Raw genomic sequence first — 18,241 nt, forward strand, 5'->3', positions numbered from 1 at the left:
AGTTCCCTCCAACTCTGCTGAGGAGTCCGTATCTGGGGCCCTCCCAGAGGGGTGGCTCGGCCTCCGCGTCCTGGGTCGCCCAGCGGTAGGCCCCCCAGAGGACCCGGGGTAGAAGGGCCGACCTCCTGCCGCCTCCACCGTGCCCTCCCTGGACGCCCCTCTCCCCGACTGCCCTACAGGCTGCTCCCGAAGACAGGAGAGCCCTCTGCGTCCCGGGGACCAGTGGGCATATGTGGAGGGCGGGGCCGGCCAGGAAGCCACCAAAGGATCGAAAGAAAGACGGCTGGCCCGCAGGCTGCTCTGGCCCCCAGCCCCGGCCCCGGCGGAGAACAATGGTGCGGACAGAGGCGGGCGAGGGCGGAGGGCAGAGGGCCGCCCTTCAAAGCGCACGGGGGCCCTGGGCTGGGCAGGCAGGCAGGGGCCTGGGGGCTTTGCGTCAGGGACACAGGACGCCTCCCAGGGTGTGTGTGGGGGGTGGGTTCCCTGTTTCCACACATTTAATTCGCTTCCCTAGCACTTCCGCAGCGCTTGCTGTGTGCCAGGAGCTATTAACTCACTCATCCTCCCGACTGCAAGGAGCAGATTGTCCCCTACATTTTCTAGATGAGGAAACAGAGGCCCAGGGGGGTCTCATCAGGGGCCCAGGGCCAGCCGGCAGCAGGGGCGGGATGTGGGCCAGGCCGGCTGGCGTGTCTTTGTGTCTGTAGGTGTCTATGTGTCTTGCCTGTGTGTGTCTGTATGTCTGTATCTGTGTGTGTGTGTCTGTGTCTATCTGTGTGTCTGTGTGTGTCTGTGTGTATGTCTGCGTCTGAGTGTGTATCCGTGTGTGTCTGTGTCTGTGTGTGTCTATGTATCTGTATGTCTGTGCATGTGTGCATGTCTGTATCTGTGTGTGCGCCTGTGTGTCTGTGTGTATGTCTGTGTGTATATCTGTGTGTGTATATCTGTATGTCTGTCTGTGTCTGTCTGTGTCTGAGTGTGTATCTGTGTGTGTATGTCTGTATCTGTGTGTGTGTGTCTGTGTCTATCTGTGTGTCTGTGTTTGTCTGTGTGTGTGTGACTGTGTCTGTGTGTGTCTGTGTGTATGTCTGCGTCTGAGTGTGTATCTGTGTGTGTGTCTGTGTCTGTGTGTGTCTATGTGTCTGTGCATCTGTGTCTGTGTCTGAATGTGTGTCTGAGTGTGTGTCTGTGTGTATGTCTGTGTCTGAGTGTGTGTCTGTGTGTGCACGCTTTCTCCCCAAGCCCAGGGCAGCACAGCCCACCTGCTCACGCCACCGTGGCAGCCTCTCTGGCAGGACACCCTTGTTTTGCAGAATCTGCCGAGGCCCAGCCCCTGAGCGCCAAACTCCCAGTCTCCCCGTGGCTCTCGGAGTCCCCGTGGGAGCGGCTCTGCCAGCCGCCACCAGTGGGCCTCTGGCGGGGGCCCAGCTCCTGAGCCCCAAACTCCCAGCCTCCCGGTGACTCTCGGGATCCCCGTGGGAGCAGCTCTGGCGGGGGCCCTGCGCCAGGATGCGGTATTTTTCCACTCTTGCTGGCAAACCTCCGTGGCTGCTCTGAGCCCGTGACCCAAAAGCCCTGTGGCCCAAGTGCCCTGGAAACTTACAAAGCCAGTGCCTCCTCCTCCCCCGGGGATGGCGGGGAGAGGGTGGCCGGCCAGGCACCAGGGGGACGTGCTGGTCTCTGCTGCCCTGGGCTTCCTCTGGGGAGGTCGTCTGGGCAGCGTGGGTCACTCACCCCAGAGGCCCAGGGCCGTGGGTCTGCACCCAGGGCCTGGCAGGCCCCAAGCACCTCGTGTGTGTTTGCAGGAGAACACCACGACTCATTTCACACAGGCGGAAACTGAGGCTCCGGGGGGAAGGGACTGGCCTCGGTCACGCCGGCTGCGGGTGCAGAGCCGAGACCCCACACCAGGTCTGCAGAGGCCGGCCTGTGCTTGCATCTGGGATTTGAACTGCCAGTGGGGTTCATGAGGCCACCCTTCCTGTGGGAGGGTCTGGAGTCCCTGTCACCTCCTGCGACCTAACGTGCTGTGAGAGCAGGCAGCCGCAGGAGGCGGGAGAATGCAGGGCCCCGAGGCTGGGCGCTGGGCTGCCCAAGCTCAAATGCCACCTGGGCTACCGACAAGCTGTGTAGACGTGAACAGATCAACCTCTCTGCCCCACCATTTCCCCAAGAACATCTCCTCTTACCACTTCTGTAAAGCGGAGTAGGAACCACGCATACATCAGACATCAGGAGGCTAAAGGAGCTGATAATCGGAGCTGAGAACGGTGCCTGGCACACAAGCAAGGCGCAGAGCGTCTGCACCACGATCACAATCTCTTGGAAGAATTGAGCAGCAGTGAACTCTGAGCCAAGTGTCAGACCCTCAGAAGGACGAATGCTGTTCCACGCAAGGGAACTGACATCCAGAGAAGCCAAGTGACCTGAACTTGGGTCTTGAGCCCCCCAGGCCCAGGAGCTCCCTCCTCCCCAGCCCGGCCATGCCGGGGTCAGCCACTGAGCAAGGCCACAGCCAGGACGAGGCCATCCGGCCCCCACGGTGGCTGCAGACCTGGTCTATGGCCAGGGCTGGAAGTCATGGCCAGCGGTGGCCGCCGAGGAGCTCGAGGAAGTCCTCGGATCCTCCCTGTGTTTGTCCTGGCTTCCCCGGGGGCTGGCCCAGCCCTGCTATTGTTCTGGGGGCCACGCCTGCCCCTGGGGGCCCGGAGCCTCTTCTCTGGGGGCAGCAGGGGGACCTCCAGCCAGTCACGTCCGTCAGCCGCCAAGGGACAGCCCTGCACCCTCTCCATTTCACTTCGACTCTGGTCTCCTGCCCCTGCATGTGTCTCGGGTGAGGCTCACGGTTCCTGGCGGACATCAGCTCCTCCATTGGACCAGGGGCTCCCCGAGGGTCTGGTCGGACACATCTCTGGGCCTTTGAATGGCTTACCCCTCACTTCCGACAAATCTACGCCTCTAAGCGCCCTTCTTGGTGAGCCTTGCCTGAAACCACACCCGGCACGCCTGTCTTCCTCCACCACGTCACGCGCCCCCTTTAGCTCTTGTCTCCTTAGATCACTTTACCTAAGAGGCCCTTCACCGGGGAGAACTCGCAATCACAGCCCCTTCTCCCAATGACGTCACCCACTGCCCATCACTGTCCTTCAAAAGCCACCTTAACTCAACTCTTTTGACCTTTGAGGACTTCTTGGTCTTAGAGAGATTGTCCCGGATGGAGATGCAAATGATGGGGGTCGGGGGATGGCAGACAGGGGGTCACGTAAGGGTAGGCCAGCCAACACCTACGCTGTGGCTGTTGGTGCCCTGGGTTCAGCCCGGTGAGCCCAAGGGAACCCTCTGGAGGGTTTTTCGCCACCAGGATGACTATGGTATTATACTGGCTGGTGTTCTGCTTACCAGGTCATCCATCGCCCGGCTCTGTTAACAGGTAATATTTCGGTTACAGGCTAACAGTTTCATCACTGACAGTATACCAGCTAACCCTAAAGCCTGCATGAATGTAACACGAATTTTCAGCTACCACCTTTGCTAACAGTAATGTCTTGGCACTAGGTAACAGATTAACCAGCAGCAGATGCTTCAGCGACAGCCAGCACTTCGGTTATGAGCAAACGACTTAACGATCGGTGAGAGCTCTCCTTAATAACTAACTTCCTAGTTAACAGCTGAAATGTAAGGCCTAAGTTAATTCGGTTAATCTGACTTAGCGGCAAAAATGCGTTGAGAAGTTTTGCTTCTCAAACCTCAGTGCACATTTGGGGGAAAAGTGTTCAAATGCAGCTTCTGATTCTGTAGGTCTGGGGTCAGCCCATGGGTCTACATTTCTAAAGGGTCGACAGGGGATGTTGAGGTCGCAAGGGTCCCCGTGGCTGGTGAGCAGTTGGTAGCTAACAACACCGTTACCGGTTAACTTTGCAGTGGTATCTCAGGGTTTGTTATCCGCTAACAGTCCCTTGGACTGCAAGGAGATCCGACTAGTCCATTCTAAAAGAGATCAGTCCTGGGTGTTCTTTGGAAGGAATGATGCTAAAGCTGAAACTCCAGTACTTTGGCCACCTCATGCAAAGAGTTGACTCATTGGAAAAGTCTCTGATGCTGGGAGGGATTGGGGGCAGGAGGAGAAGGGGACGGCAGAGGATGAGATGGCTGGATGGCATCACTGACTCGATGGACATGAGTTTGAGTGAATTCCAGGAGATGGTGATGGACAGGGAGGCCTGGTGTGCTGCGATTCATGGGGTCGCAAAGAGTCGGACACGACTGAGTGACTGAACTGAACTGAACATCCTCACAGCCCACCACTCCCTAATGGGGTACCAGTGGTGTGTGGGTGCTTGGAGAGCACACCACCCCATTTCAGGAATCTTGCGGGCTGATTGTCAAACCATCAATAACTTGAAATTGGACCCGCTGGGCAGATTTACATTGTGAAATGGGCAAACGCCACAACCGAGGGGGCTGCTAGGAGAACTGGTTAATCAGGACCAGTTTTGAGCAGGAGGGCCCCAGGGGCACAGGAGCCGACCCTGCAGAGGGCCAGGCTCCACGAGGCGGGATGAGAGCACAACTCACTTTGCCCGTGGACTTGACGCCCTTCCAGATGCAGAAGAAACAGACCAGCCAGACCAGGAGGAGGCAGAGAGCAAGGTCCCACTTCAGAGCGCCCGGTTCGTCAATCCCAGAAGACAAGCTCAGCACCTTCCGCCTTCAAGCAAACAGAGCCAAGTCAGATGGGCCGGACCAGGGCTGGGAGAGCCAGCGCCAGGATTCCAGCAGTCTGGGGCTCAACCGTGCCTCCAAGCTGCGGAATCCCGCTGGTCTTGGGAAATCTTAGCTAACACCAGTTTCACAGAGTCTTAGGGAAGCCAACCAGGGGATGGGTCTGGACTCCTGAGTCGGGCGCACGTGGGTTCTATCCAGCCAGGCCTCAGGCAAGTTACGTTAAACCCCTAAGCCTCAGTTTCCTCGTCTGTGAACTAGGTACTGATTCCCATGTGATCGATTTCTCACAGACCTTTGCAGTGCTCCCTGTGGGCCAGACACTGGGTTCCGACTGGGCTCCAGCGTCCAACCACTGCCTTAACCACTTAACTTAACCACTGGGGGCTAGGTATCCAACTGCCTGCCTCAGTCTCCTCATCTCTAAAATGGGAATGACCACCCGCTCCCCCCACCCCGCCAGCCCACATTCTCTGTCCTGTCCCTGTTTTTGTATTTGCCCCCATTCCTTATCTGGATATCTCACTGAAAGATAGGTCTCCAGGGTGTTGGTTCTCTCTGGGGCTGCAGGACACCCACACGCCTCTCCGAGGGGGAAGAGAAAAGCCACGCAAAATACACTGGCCCCGGACGCCGCCAGCGGCCAGCAGACCGCGGCGGCCATTGCTGTCTTGGGGCTGAGACCCCAGGGCAGCTCCGGGCACCCAGGGAGGGCTGCTTCCTCACCTGCCCCAAGCCGGGGTTGTGACGGGCTTGGGAGGAGGTGAGCGAACCGTCTGAAGGACAATCAGCACAGCCAGCAGCTCCACTCAGCATCACATGGCAGAGCCTGGGCCTCTGGGGTCCAGAGCCTTGTTGACCAGGGGAGACGCCCACAGTGCTACTCAGACACGCCCCTGAGGGGCAGACGCCTCCTGGAACTGGGCTGGGGCCCCCAGGCTGCTGACACCGTGAAACTTAACACCCAGAAACTGACCCCGTGGTCCCGGAGCTCCGACTGCTGAGGCAGTGACCCAGGGCAGCCAGGCTGAGCACAGGGACACTGGTCCCGTGAGCTCTGCTGTCACAGGCTCCTGTTCCCGAGAAGCTGGCTCCCCCTAGAGACCCAGCTCCCTGTTCAAGGGCCACAGTCTCGGGCAGGAGCGGCAAGAGGGGCGTTTGAACCCGCCCTCCATTTCCTCTTCCGCAGAACGCAAACACGAGCTCTGGCCCCCAGACCACCCACAGCTCTCCGCCAGTCCGCGAGCAGGCCGATCCCCAGGATCAGGGCTCAGAGGGCCCACTGGCCCAGGACACGTCCTCATTGTTTTTCAGTTTTCTCCAAAGACGCTTCAAAGCGAGGACCTTGAATAAATCCAAGGTTCCCACCTCAACTGGCACTCGGGTGAGGCCTTTCTGCGGCTCACCCCCAACATCCAGGGGCTCCCTCAGGCACCGAGGCCACATCAACGAGGCTTCTCTAATTTACCTCATCTGGTCCAAGGGCTGGAAGTCACTGGCCCTGTTTTACAGATGGGGAAAACTGAGGCTTGGAGTTCCAATCACCCACGGACACATGGCCAGCAGGTGGCAGAGCTGCCACCCTACATCAGGGCTGTCTGACCCCCAAAGCCGGTGCTCTCCCGGCTCCACTGCCTTTTCTGATTAATACAGAAATCAGAGCCTTCACTTTAACAAGAATTGCTCCAGGCCTTGCTTCGGCAGGGCTCACGGGACCCTCAGGGCCGGGGGCCTCTTCACGAGGCAGGCTGTGCAGCTGGTCAAGTACAAGCACGTGGGCCTGGCCCTGAGGTGGCTTTAGAACAGGGCCCTTCCTGGCGCGGCCTCCAGGGCTTGGCTCCTTCCATGAAGCCGGGGCCTGCTGGGCAGCAGCCAAGGCTTCCGTGTGAATGGGTGGCCTCGGGGAGGCCCCTCTCTGCCGCCAGGCTTCCGGGGAGGTCTACCATGATGCTCCAGATGCCTGGTGTCCTTCCGGCTCCCCGGCCGCCCCCTCACCCTGGATGTCGCCCTCAGGGGAGCCTGTCTTGCCTACCAGACTCCAGACACTCCGCAGATGAGGCACACAGCAGGTGCTCAGCCAGTGCCACGGCGTGTCCAGGCACAAGAGGTCTTCTCTTTCTCCTCAGGGGCGAGCTGACCTAGGGGCCCGAGACCCCAAAGCCCCCATCCTGACCACACCAGCCCCACGCTTAGGTCATAGGCACCCTCCTGCCGGCTCCCACTGCCGCGCTGGGCAAACCTGTGGTGCCCACTACGGAGGGGAGGGGGCCGCGTGGCCTTGCTCTGGCAGCCGCCCAGCCACAGAGGCCACAACGGGGAAATCGAGTCACGCACTTGCTTCCCCGCTGCTGGTGGCAAAGCCCCTCTGAAGCGCCAGCAGTAACCGTTGAAGCCACCTTTCCTGTGATCCAGCAATTCTATCCCAAGACTCTCCTGGATATGGCCAATGACAGGGTCCACCCCAAGCTGTTCGGGCTTCCCAGGTGGCCTTAGACCCCACCTGCCAATGCAGGAGATGTAAGAGACACGGGTTCGATCCCTGGGCTGGGAAGGTCCCCTGGAGGAGGGCATGGCAACCCACTCCAGTATTCTTGCCTGGAGAATCCCATGGACAGAGGAGCCTGGCGGGCTACAGACCATGGGGTCCCAAAGAGTCGGACACAACTGAGCGACTTAGCACACACCTCGAGCTCTTCACCTCGGCTCTGTCTGCGGCAGCAGACATGGGAAACCAGCCACCCAGAGGGCCGTGGGAGGGGTCCGAGCAGGCGTGCAGCAGGCGCGTGGCGGAGCGTCATGCAGCCTACAGGACCTCAGGAATCTCCCTGCGCGCTGATCAGGGGCGATGTCCCAGGGGTGAGGCAAGTGACCAGGACACACGAAACAGTGGGGCAGTCGCTGGCCCGGGGGGGTGCAGGGGAGGGGGGCTGCCTTACCAGGGAATGTGTTTCTTAAACCATCTGAATGCTGTTAATGGGCGCATATCACCTTCACAAAAATTAAGGTTCTTACAAAGGCTTGCAAGGGGCCAGCAGTGCAGACGTTCTAGGAACGGAACGAAAGTCCTCCCGTCAATCAGGGGTTGTCATAACAGAGCCCGAAGTGGGCTCGCGGCCAAAGTAACCAACATCCTTTCCAAAGTCATCTCGGGGGTAGCTGGGAGGCCGAAGAGCATGCAGGCCCATCGGAATCCCTCTGGAGGGGACACAGTTTGAAGGACCCTTTCCTATTGGATGCCCACGAGGCACGGCCCAGGATTTGTTGGGTCTTCCCTCTCTGGTGCACGGGACTGCTCGGTAAACTGTAGAGTGCCGGGCCCCAGAGGGAGGGAGGGCCTGCCGTGGTGCCCTGCCCCTCGCCAGTGCCTCCAACCTCCCCGGAGGTTGAGGGGCCCCAACCCTGCCCCTACCCGTCCTGGCCCCTTCTGCTCCCGAGCGCTGTTTCAGCAGCCTCGTCAGTGATATTCCAGCCTCCACTCTCACCCCAGTCTGTTCTTATGAAGACAGAACCTGGCAACGCCCAAGGCAGGTGACGCTCGGCCTCTGCCCACACCTCCCGAGGCTCCCACCTACCTGCCCCAATCCCTCCTGCCTCCCTGAACAGGCTGGCCACGCACTCTGACAGTCGGCCGCAGACATCTTAAAGAGACAGGGTGGTGCCTGTTAAGAAGAGGCTGGGGCCACGGGCATACAGGGACAAGTTCCGTGCACAGCCTCCTCATCCCCAGGGCGGCCGCCCCTCCTCCCTGAGCCGCACTGGCTTCTGGTATGTGCCCTGAACAGGTCCAGCCCTCCCCGGCCTCGGGACCTTTGAACTGGCTGCGCCCCACCCCTTCACCAAGGCAGCTTTTCCTGGCCACCCGATGGGAAAAGCACTCCCGGTCACTCTCTTTCCCTCCCTCTCTAGGCTTTTTCTCCCTTCACGTATCATTGCTCGTTTATTACAATGCTACTCGCACCATCTGTCTCATGTCTGTCTGTCCTACAAAAGCGTCATCTTCACGGAGGCAGGGCCTGCATCTGTCCTGACTGTTGCTGGGTCCAGAACAGCGCCTGGCACATAGTGAGTGCTCAACAGACATGAGCAGAGTCGATTAATTACACCCATTTGCTTGATGGGGAAACTGAGGCTCAGAGAGGTTCAGGAATTCACTTGAAATTACCCAGGTTTTAAAAAAACAAAAACAATCAACCCTAGGCCTGGTTCTTTTTCTCTGATGCCACCCTGCGGACCACTGGGTATGATGCTATCCTTGGTGAGAGGCCCCAGCAGCCCAGGCTTCTCCGCACCCCTCACACAGAGAGGAGGAGATCGAGAGGTGAGCTGCATTCTTGTCCCAGAATAGGACTGATTCATTCCAGGGTGGGATCCAAAAAAAAACCGCCTGGACGTCTGTTTGGAGTCGGCTGCCCCGCTGCCGTCCAGCCGGCACTCAGAGATGTAAATACGTCCTCCGAGTGGGCCAAATCGTTTCCTTTTGAATGCCGGCCAGCCATTTATTGGCGATAGCTCTTCCCTGGAGACTGGTGGAGGCAACAATTATAAAAGAGCCCGTCCGCCCCGAGAAGGAGGCCACACAGGGCTCTCTCCACGCCGCCTCCACCTTCTGACAGCTGTAGGGGGAGATTGGCTGAGCAGGGCTTGTTTGCAAATATGACTCATTTCTTTGATTCTAATAAAGTCTAATGATATGTGCTGAGCTCCCAGGGGGCCCTGGAGGAACTGGGGAGGAAGGCATGGCTCCAGGCTGATGGAGGGCATCTGGCCAGATCTGACCCCGCCTGTCCTCCAGGGCCGGGGGGCAACAAACAGGACCCCCGGGACAGAGGTGACCTCAGGGCAGGGGTGAGCAGGATGGGGCGGGCTGCAGGCAGAGACTCTGCCTTTGCATCTCCGAGCGACTCAAGAGTTCAATTCTAAAGCTGGCGTGAAATGACCATCTCAGGGTCCCAGGCACCCTTCAAGGGAGAAGGGCATCTCATCGGCTCCCACTGGGGTTGACGCCTCAGTGTGCTGCAGACAGGGTGGGTGTGGGGATCCAGGCCAAGAGGAGACCCCAGGTGTCACCTGAGGGTGGGGTCACACGCACACACACCTGTGGCTGCAGACTTGCCCTGGACTTACGGCCGGTGGGGACGCAGTCACGAGAGGAGGTGTTCAGGGCTGAGCTCTCTGCTACACCGAGCTGCCTGTGTGACCTTGGGCAAGTCGCTTAACCACTCTGATCCTCAGTGTCCCACCTAATAAGCCAGGCCCGAGGCCCATGCTCTTTAACCCTCAGCCAGGCGATGAGGTGATGGGGACCTCGCTACCTCTGAGAACCCTGGAGACGGGTGACCGCCCTGAGGCCGGGCAGCTGGGCCCCCAGGCTAGAGTCAGGGTCCCTGTTCTAGGATCGAGGGGATGGCAGCATGGCCAGCGGCTGTCCACTAGCTCCTCGTGGAAAACCAGAGAGGGAGGGGGGCCTGGCAGGGATGAGCGTCCAGGCCCTTCCCTGTTGGGGGCCAGGAGGAAGGCTCGGCTCTATGGCGCCTAGTTATCTAGAAGCCCAGGTGGCTCCTGAGCACTGCCAGGCCTCATGTGCAAAAGGAGCAGCCAGCTCAGGGTCCCACGTGTCTGGTGCAGCTGAGAGGGTGAAGAAAGCGAAGGCCAGGGCTGGGCTTTGGCTTCAAGGACCGGGAGACTGGCCTTGAGAAGATGCTCACAGCTCGGCAGCCCAGTGGGTACCAGCCAGCGACACCTCAGTCCCGTCCCAGCAAGCCTCTCTCCGTGGACACCCCAGAGCTAGTCACTGCAAGGCCGGTGGCTATTCTGAGGGGAAATTGTACAAGCTGAGCTTCACCCTTAAGGGAAACCCATCTTCTGATGGCCAAGCCCCCTGAGGCCCTGCATACAGTCGGTGCTTAATATATGTGTCCCAGCCTGTCTCTCCCTAGTATGTTCCTTGAGCAGGTCCAGAGAACACAGATGTAATCACGTGATTCTCCGCCCCTTCTCTAGCTCCCGTGGCTCCTCCTCCCAGAAAACGAAGTGCATCCTCCTCTGCCTAGCATCCAAGGCTCCACCCTTCTCCCTGGCTCCGCACGTCCTACGCGTGGGCCAAAGCAAGGACGTGCTGCCACTCGTGAGCTTTACGACCGCCACGCCTCAGCATGGCTGTTCCTTCTGTCTAGGCTGTCTTTCCCTCTTTTTCTGGCCTAGTGAACTCCTACTCATCCCCCAAAGCCCAGCTCACCTGGCCCCTCTGTTTGCTGACAGGGAAACGAGGCCAGAGAGAGGGAGTGATGTGCTGCCCCAGGCTAACCCTAACCCTCCCTGGCTGGGGCAAGCCTACAAGCACGGAAAAGCCAGGAGAGGCTTCCAAACTGAGAGATGACGTGTCTGGCTTCACAGCTGACTGCAGAGACGCACCTGTAACAGGGTGAGGTTGGGGGAGACGGGGGTCTTCCGGGGGTGGGGAGGACGGCCATCTGGTTATACTCTACACAGAGAGCTTAGGGGACCAGACAGGGGTGGGGTCTGAGGCTGAAGCTGAGAGGAGCTGAGGACGACTCCTAGATGTGTTCCCTCCATAAACGGCCTCCATGAAGAGGGGATGAAATGCCGAGAGCAAGTCCCTGGGACGATTCTCTCTGCTTCGCCCTCTTCACACCCAAGAGAAGGGGAGGCCTTTGAAGGCAGGCAGCCTCGGCCCCTCCGGTGGCAGGCAGGTCCTCTCGGCCAAGCCTCCTCCTCCAGGGACTACAGTCTTCCCCAGGGTATCCGTGGACATTCAGCCAGGGCCCATGGGAGGCTGCAAAGGCTGGTGGGGTGGGGAGGCCGGGTGGGCGGTGGGCAGTCTCTGGACGGAGCTGCTCTCTGTGGACCATGCGGGCCAGGGAAGGGAGCTGGGGTGCTCAGGATGGGGGTTCTGGAAGGCGGGAGCCCTGGAGTCCCCCAGCAGGGCCCAGGCTGGGGGACAGGCACGGGAGAAGGCACGGGAGAGGACCTCACGGATCACGAGGGCTCAGGCCTGAGACAGAGGGGACAGCCCCTCTGTGATGGGGGGGGGGTCACACGGGCATCAGGAAGGGGCCATTCTTAGTGCCCCCGAAGTTGAGCCTCAGGTGTCCCTGGGCAGGGGGCAGTTTCATCCACAACGGGGACACTAAGTAGACAGGGATGGTCATGCAGGGTCACATTCTGTTGGTGGGGGGTGGGGGGTGTCCTACCGCCCTGGGAGGGCAGGATTACGACCTCCCCAAGTACAGCTCAGGACGCTGAGGCTCAGAGAGGAAGAGGCACCAGCCCCAGCCAGCACTGGCAGAGCGGCGGCCCCCTCCCAGGCGGCCAACCTGCGCCCGAGGCAGTGAGGCCCTGGCGGGCACCAGAGGGGCTGGGTGGAGTGCCGGCATCCTGGGTGGGGCAGGCCCTGGGTGGTCAGGCTGTGCCAGGCACAGCAGAGAACGGACAGGGCCCTGGAACTCTGGCCCCATTCAAGTGAGAAGAAAGAAATGCCTGCATTTCTTTGTCTGCCAACTCAGCTGTCCAGGGATGGCGGGGGGTTGTGCCTGTAAAGGTCTTTGTCTGCAAGCGGAAAACACCTCTGAGGAAAGAACCCATTTGCAGGAGCCTCGGGAGGTGAGCACATCCTGAAGGCCTGAGGTCAGGAGGGAGACGTGGATTACCTGGGGGAGTGGCCGAGTGGCCCTTTCCAGCCTGAGTTCCGCCCCCCACCGGCCCTGATGATAGGCTGGGAACAGCCAGCGCTTAGCTCCCTCTTCTGTGGGCCAGTGCCGGGGCCAGATTCTAAGAGGGGGAGAGGCTCCTCGACGCAGCAAATCCACACACGAAGGAGAGGGAGTCTTGTCTGGCGGCGACAAGGCCGTCCCTTAACACCGTTCCCTGCCCTGGCTCTCACCCCACGCGGGGCCTTGCCTGCTCCTTCCAGGGTTGGAGGGGCTGCTGAGCACCCGTTTAACAGCTTGTGGAGAGCAGGGAAAGCAAGGCACTCATCCGTTTTTGATGGGCTCCCAGCACTGGGTTAGAAGGACGACCCTGTACGTCAGCGAAGAGCTACCCGACTGCAGGCCTCCGTGGTCCGCCCTCCCCAGGACTGGCCGTGTGTACGCATCTCACTGGCTATAGCGTGGGCAACTTCAAAACATGCCCGTAATTCTCCTTCCTCTCCTAACGAGACGGAGCCTATTCCCCCACCTCTTGCCTCTTGAGTCTCAGGCCTCTTTTCGGCCAACGGGACCTTAACAAAAATGGTACCAGCAAAAGCTGGAAAAGTGCTCTCACACTGGGGCTTTCCCGTGTGTTGTTTTGGGATGCTGAGCTGCCTCGGAACAAGCCCAGGCTAGCCTGCAGGGTGATGAGACTATAGAGACCAGCTGCCTATGGCACCCCAGCCAGGAGCCAGCCAGTCTCCAAAAGAGTGACCCCAATGCCATACAGCTGACCTAATGGGGGGAGCCCAGCAAAGCCCAGAAGAACTGCCCAGCCAAGCTTTGTCCCAACTGCCAAGTAGCAGGACCATGAGTCAAACAAATGGCTGCTCCAATTTGGGGATGGGTGTTACACAGCAAACGCTAACTGATACATATGTTTCACTCTATCTACTCACCTGCTCACTTGAGTAACTACTTCAAGCTTCCTATATGCCTTTTTTTTCCCCCACTCTGGGCAATAACAGGTTTGATGTGCTAACTATATATATTTTTTTCTAAAATACATTAAGAAAACTATATCATTTTCAGACAACATAAGGACATATACCTGCCTTTGGGAAACAATCCTCACAGAGATCCCATGGGTGTAGGAACGATTCATTGCCCTCATTTGACAGTTAAGGAAACTGAGGCTCAGAAAGGGGCAGTGACTTGCTGGAGGTCAAACAGCCAATAAAATGGCAGAACTGAGATTCAAGTCCAGGCCTGTCTGAGACCAAAGGCACGGATTTATCTCCAAATCTGCACCCCCTCTTCCACCCACCCCACCGCAAGGGAGTGGCTCCCACACCCCTAGGGAGAAGATGAGGGCAAGGGGTGCCCTCTGCCCGCACCCCACCCCCTCCTTCCTCCGCGAGGCCAGCCTTACTCCCAGAACTCGATGACAGGGGAGGTGAAGTTGGTGGTGCTATTGGAGACCCAGAGGCTCCGGTTCTTCCGCAAGGTGTCCTCCAGGCAATGGGGCGTGTTCCAGCTGTGGTTGCATTTTGCCCAGGGGAGCTCCGACTGGAAGGACTGGAATAGGTAGTACGTGGCCCAGGCGAGGATGACGATGTAGTATATGTTCAGGAGGGACACGATCACGATGGAGGCATAGCCGATGCCTGCGAGCGGGGGCAAGCGAGACGGGGATCGGAGGGAGGCCAGACCCGCCAGGCCGCACCCTCAACCAGGAGCCCCTGGGATCTGCAGGCCTGGGGCCAGCAGGGGCCCTTCAACAGGGACCAGCAAACAAGTGTAGCAGGAACGCATGGCTGTGTGGATGGATAGGAAAATGACAGATACTCAGATGAGTCAGACAGCTGGACAAACTGACGGATGTGCGGAAGAGGGGTAGGCCGATGACTGGATGAACGGATGGACAGATGGGTGGATGGATGGAGGGATGGATGGGCAGATCAATGGATGAATGGATGGACGCATAGACGGATGGCTGGATGGACTCAGGTGAATGGCTGGATGTTGGAATGATGGATGGATACTCACTTTGTTGGATGGATGGTGGTTGATTGGAAGGTTAGGTAGATGGATGGATGGATGGATAAGTAGAGAGAGCATGGTTAAATGGACACATGGATTGTGTAACTATCGACTAGTTTAATAAAAGAAAGGTTTAATGGATAGACAGATGGGTAGATTTACATGGACGACCGAGTAGTGAACAGACTTGCACATTCTCCCACCCCTGCCAGTTATAATCAGGACGGTATTATCTCATGAGGACATACTGGGAACTAGGCACAGGACTAAACGCTACAATAATAACAAGTGTTAATCGCTCAGCTGTGTCTGACTGTTTGCGACCCCGTGGACTGTAGCCCGCCAGGCTCCTCTGTCCGTGGGGATTCTCCAGGCAAGAACACTGGAGTGGGTTGCCATTCCCTTCTCCAAGGGATCTTCCCGACCCAGGGATCGAACCTGGGCCTCCCGCATTGCAGGCAGATTCTCTACGATCTGAGCCACCAGGGAAGCCCAGCGGTAACAAAGCTGCCGCTGCTGCTTGGGGCTTCCTTTGCGTACAAAGTGCTTTTACATGGCTCTGTTGCTTTGCCTAGAAGTATGCGTGTTATTTCCATTTTATGGAGAGGGCAACTGAGGCACAAAGAGATGAAGGGACTTTCCCCAAAGTCACGAGAGTTAGCATAACGAGGGAGCGCGGCTTGAAGCCAGACGGTCGGGCTCCTGAAAGCCTTCTCTTCTACACCCTACTGCTCAGCGGCTACTGGGCCTCCCGTCCTTTGACACCCCAGAGAGGAGTGAGCAGCCGCCGCCGCCGTGTGCCAAGCCGGCCTGCGTGAGGCTCCAGTGTACCTGGCAAATAGTAGGTGCACAGTAAGCGTTTGCTGAGCCGAGGAACGCCAGGCCCCGGGTGGCCTTTGTCCCGTACTCACCGGCAAACAAGGGGCAGATCTTTTCCCAGCAGGTGATGCCCCCTTCAGAGGTGTACTGGCCTATGATTACCTCCAGGAAAAACACAGGCAGGCCGCCCCCAAACAGGAAAATGAAGTATGGTATGAGAAATGCGCCTGCAGAGAGAGAAGAGCGGGGTGAGGCTCAGGTTGGCCGAGGCCTGCACATTCTCCGTCCCAAACCCTCCCAGCCAGCCTGCTGGGCGCCTCTGTCCATGGGATTCTCCAGGCAAGAATGCTGGAGTGGGTTGCCATTTCCTTCTCCAGGGGAATCTTCCCGACCTGGGGACGTGATGGTGAAGGGCAGACTCCCAGACCTGGCTGAAAATTCTTGTCCAGCCAGCAACACCCTTCCAGGCTGCCCTCTTGTCTTCTTCCGATCTACCCAGTTGCGTGAAGCCTCCAAGCCTCTGCTGAAGCTCTGTGCCTGCCTGTCTTCCGCAGGTCTGTCCTTCTGAAGAAGGACCACCCAGCCCTCACATCCGGCTCAGATGGGCCTCCTGGTTGCAGCCTTCAGCTGGCCTTCCGTGGCCCAGCCAGGGCAGGAAGCTGAGAACCAGCTGGGAAGGGTGCTGGGAAGCGAGAGATGGGCCTCTCCAGCCGGGGGTGGGAGCCGGGGTACGAGGAGGGTGGCGAAGAGTAGAGCGAGGGCTCCCACCTGGCATCCACTACTGGCTTCAGCGGGTCCGTACACACTTTGAAAGTGTGGGTGACTTGGGCCGATGGGTATGTGCTTTGTTCCGGAGTGTCTAGGGCACTCATCAGAGTCCCAGAGGCACCTGAGCCTCCAGAAGGTTAAGAAACCAGGCTCAAGGGCAGGACCTCCTGCAAGGTGGTTCTGATGTGGGCGGGCGGGCAGCGTGCGTGTGCCCGGCTCTGCTGGCTACCAGCCAGGTCACAGACCACCACAAGGAGCAGGGAGGGCGTTCTTACTGCTGAGCTCCTACTGACCAGCAGGTCTCCAGGACGTGCTGCCTAGCCTGAACTCCTCTGACGTCAGAGGATGCTAACTCAGGGCCTCCAGCAAGTAAAAAAAAATCAAACAAAAACTGAAAGAACAGACCAACCAACTAACCAACTGACCAAACAGAGAACTTATGTTTAGAAAATACCATCGCTAAGCAAAAGGGTCAAAAAGGCACAAACTTCCGATTAGAAGATAAATTCGTCCTGGGCGTGTCGTGTACAGCATGGTTGCACACCAGTCACGATACACCGGATGGTGTGTTTGAAAGTTGCTAAGAGGCTTCCCTGGCAGTCCCGTGGGAAACGCTCTGTACTCACAACTCAAGGGGCATAGGTCTGATGCCTGGTTGGTGAACTAAGATTCCGCATGCGGGGGAAAAAAATAAAAAGAAGTTGCTGAGAGTGTAAAGCTTTACCAGCTCTGATCACAAGAAGACAAAAATATATGTAACTATATGAGGTGATGGATGTCAACAAGACTTACCGTGATCATTTCACAGTAAAGACATCAGTCATCTTGTATGCCTTAAACTAAAACAATGCTATACGTCAATTCTATCTCAATAAAACTGAAAAAAATTAAAATTAAAAACATCTTCGTTGTACTTTTTTTTTGTCCTGGATACCTATCCATTACTGCAAAAGACACTGGTTTTCTATTCAGAGTGGGAAACACGAAACTTGGGTTTGAACTACAACTGGTTTAAGTTAGAAAAGCAAGAGCAAGGGTTAAAAAAGTTCTACAGTCAGGCAGAGTGGGGGGGTGCGGAGCTATGAGGCCTTGGAGGCTTGGGCCTGGCCTTGTGGCGGCCTTCAGAGATGGTAGACTGGAGGAGAGGGTAAGGAATCCGCTCGAGCTCACACAGGAAGGCTCTGATAGAACGCCATCCCGGCCACGTTCATCTCCCGCCTCTGAGGATCGCGGTGGGAGCGGAGGCAGGCTGACCTGGGGGAGGTCGAGGCGGAGGCCTGAAACGCTGGGCGGGGGAAGCCCCCTCGCTGTGCCCCGGCAACCCCTCCAGCCCGCCCTCTGCCCAGCCCAGGCTCACCTCCACCGTTTTTGTAGCAGAGGTAGGGGAAACGCCAGACGTTGCCCAAGCCGACGAAGCCGCCGGCCACGGAGAGCACAAAGTCGATCCTGCTGGCCCACTTCTCCCGCTGCGGGGGCTTCCCCTCGGCCTCGTCCTCCGGCCGGGTGCCCGGGCTCTTCCCGGGGGACGGCTTCAGGATGTCCTTGTGGAAATCTTTCAGACACTGCAGCTTCTCCTTGGTGGCCATATCCTCCTCCTCGCTTTCTATGGCGGAAAGAGCAGACCCCGACGTGCGTCAGTAAGGGGCAGGCTGCGCGTCCTGGCACGACCCCGCGGGCCACCTCTGACCTGCCGGGCCTGAGGCAGAGGGCCTGCCACCCCCTCGTCCTTCCACCCCTCGGACCCCCCACCCCAGGTGATCGGGAGCCTGAGGATCTGGGGACCGATAGCTGCCATCCCCTAGCCACCTGTCCAACAGAAGCACCGGGGCCCATATCCACCAGCCCCAAATGCCACCCCCTCATTCTGCACCTGCAGGGAGATGAGCACAAAACCACCCAGCCCTGGCAGTGTCTCCGCAGAACACAACACCCTCCACGCAGGTCTAGCATCGCTTCCAGATCACAGCCTGCCTGCATCCTCTAGAGATCGTCTCCGAATCTCAGGTTTGCAGAGAAACTGGTGCCGCGGGGCAGGCCCTGGCCCAGCGGAGGTGCTCACCCCTCATGGTTTTAAAGAACGGAGCTTCAGGCTGGCATGTTTTCACGCTCCAGTGTTTCCAAGCATGTGTTTCAGTACTTGGAAACAGGGTTTCCATAAAATACAGACCACGGGAGCCTATGAAATACACTGGCGTCTTCTTAGCCAGTCGCATGCCTGCAGCATCAGGACAGGGATTTGC

General features: G+C 58.3%; 1 protein-coding gene across 11 annotated transcripts in view; it reads right to left on the reverse strand.

The window, feature by feature from the left end:
* SLC6A6 (solute carrier family 6 member 6) overlaps positions 1-18,241 on the reverse strand; it is an 81,816-nt gene that overhangs the window by 20,575 nt on the left and 43,000 nt on the right. For 9 of the 11 annotated variants that reach the window (XM_042236439.2, XM_042236438.2, XM_027957816.3 and 6 more), the window contains 4 exons: positions 17,359-17,604; positions 15,326-15,460; positions 13,804-14,038; positions 4,576-4,708 (listed from right to left, as the gene is read on the reverse strand). In XM_042236439.2, coding sequence (XP_042092373.1) covers positions 4,576-4,708; positions 13,804-14,038; positions 15,326-15,460; positions 17,359-17,587 — 732 coding nt within the window. In that variant the 5' untranslated portion in view covers positions 17,588-17,604. The remainder of the gene's footprint in view (positions 1-4,575; positions 4,709-13,803; positions 14,039-15,325; positions 15,461-17,358; positions 17,605-18,241) is intronic. The other 2 variants (XM_027957819.3, XM_042236441.2) reach the window with 1 other exon arrangement.

This window comes from Ovis aries, chromosome 19, assembly GCF_016772045.2.
Source record: "Ovis aries strain OAR_USU_Benz2616 breed Rambouillet chromosome 19, ARS-UI_Ramb_v3.0, whole genome shotgun sequence".
NCBI classification, from domain to species: Eukaryota; Metazoa; Chordata; class Mammalia; order Artiodactyla; family Bovidae; genus Ovis; species Ovis aries.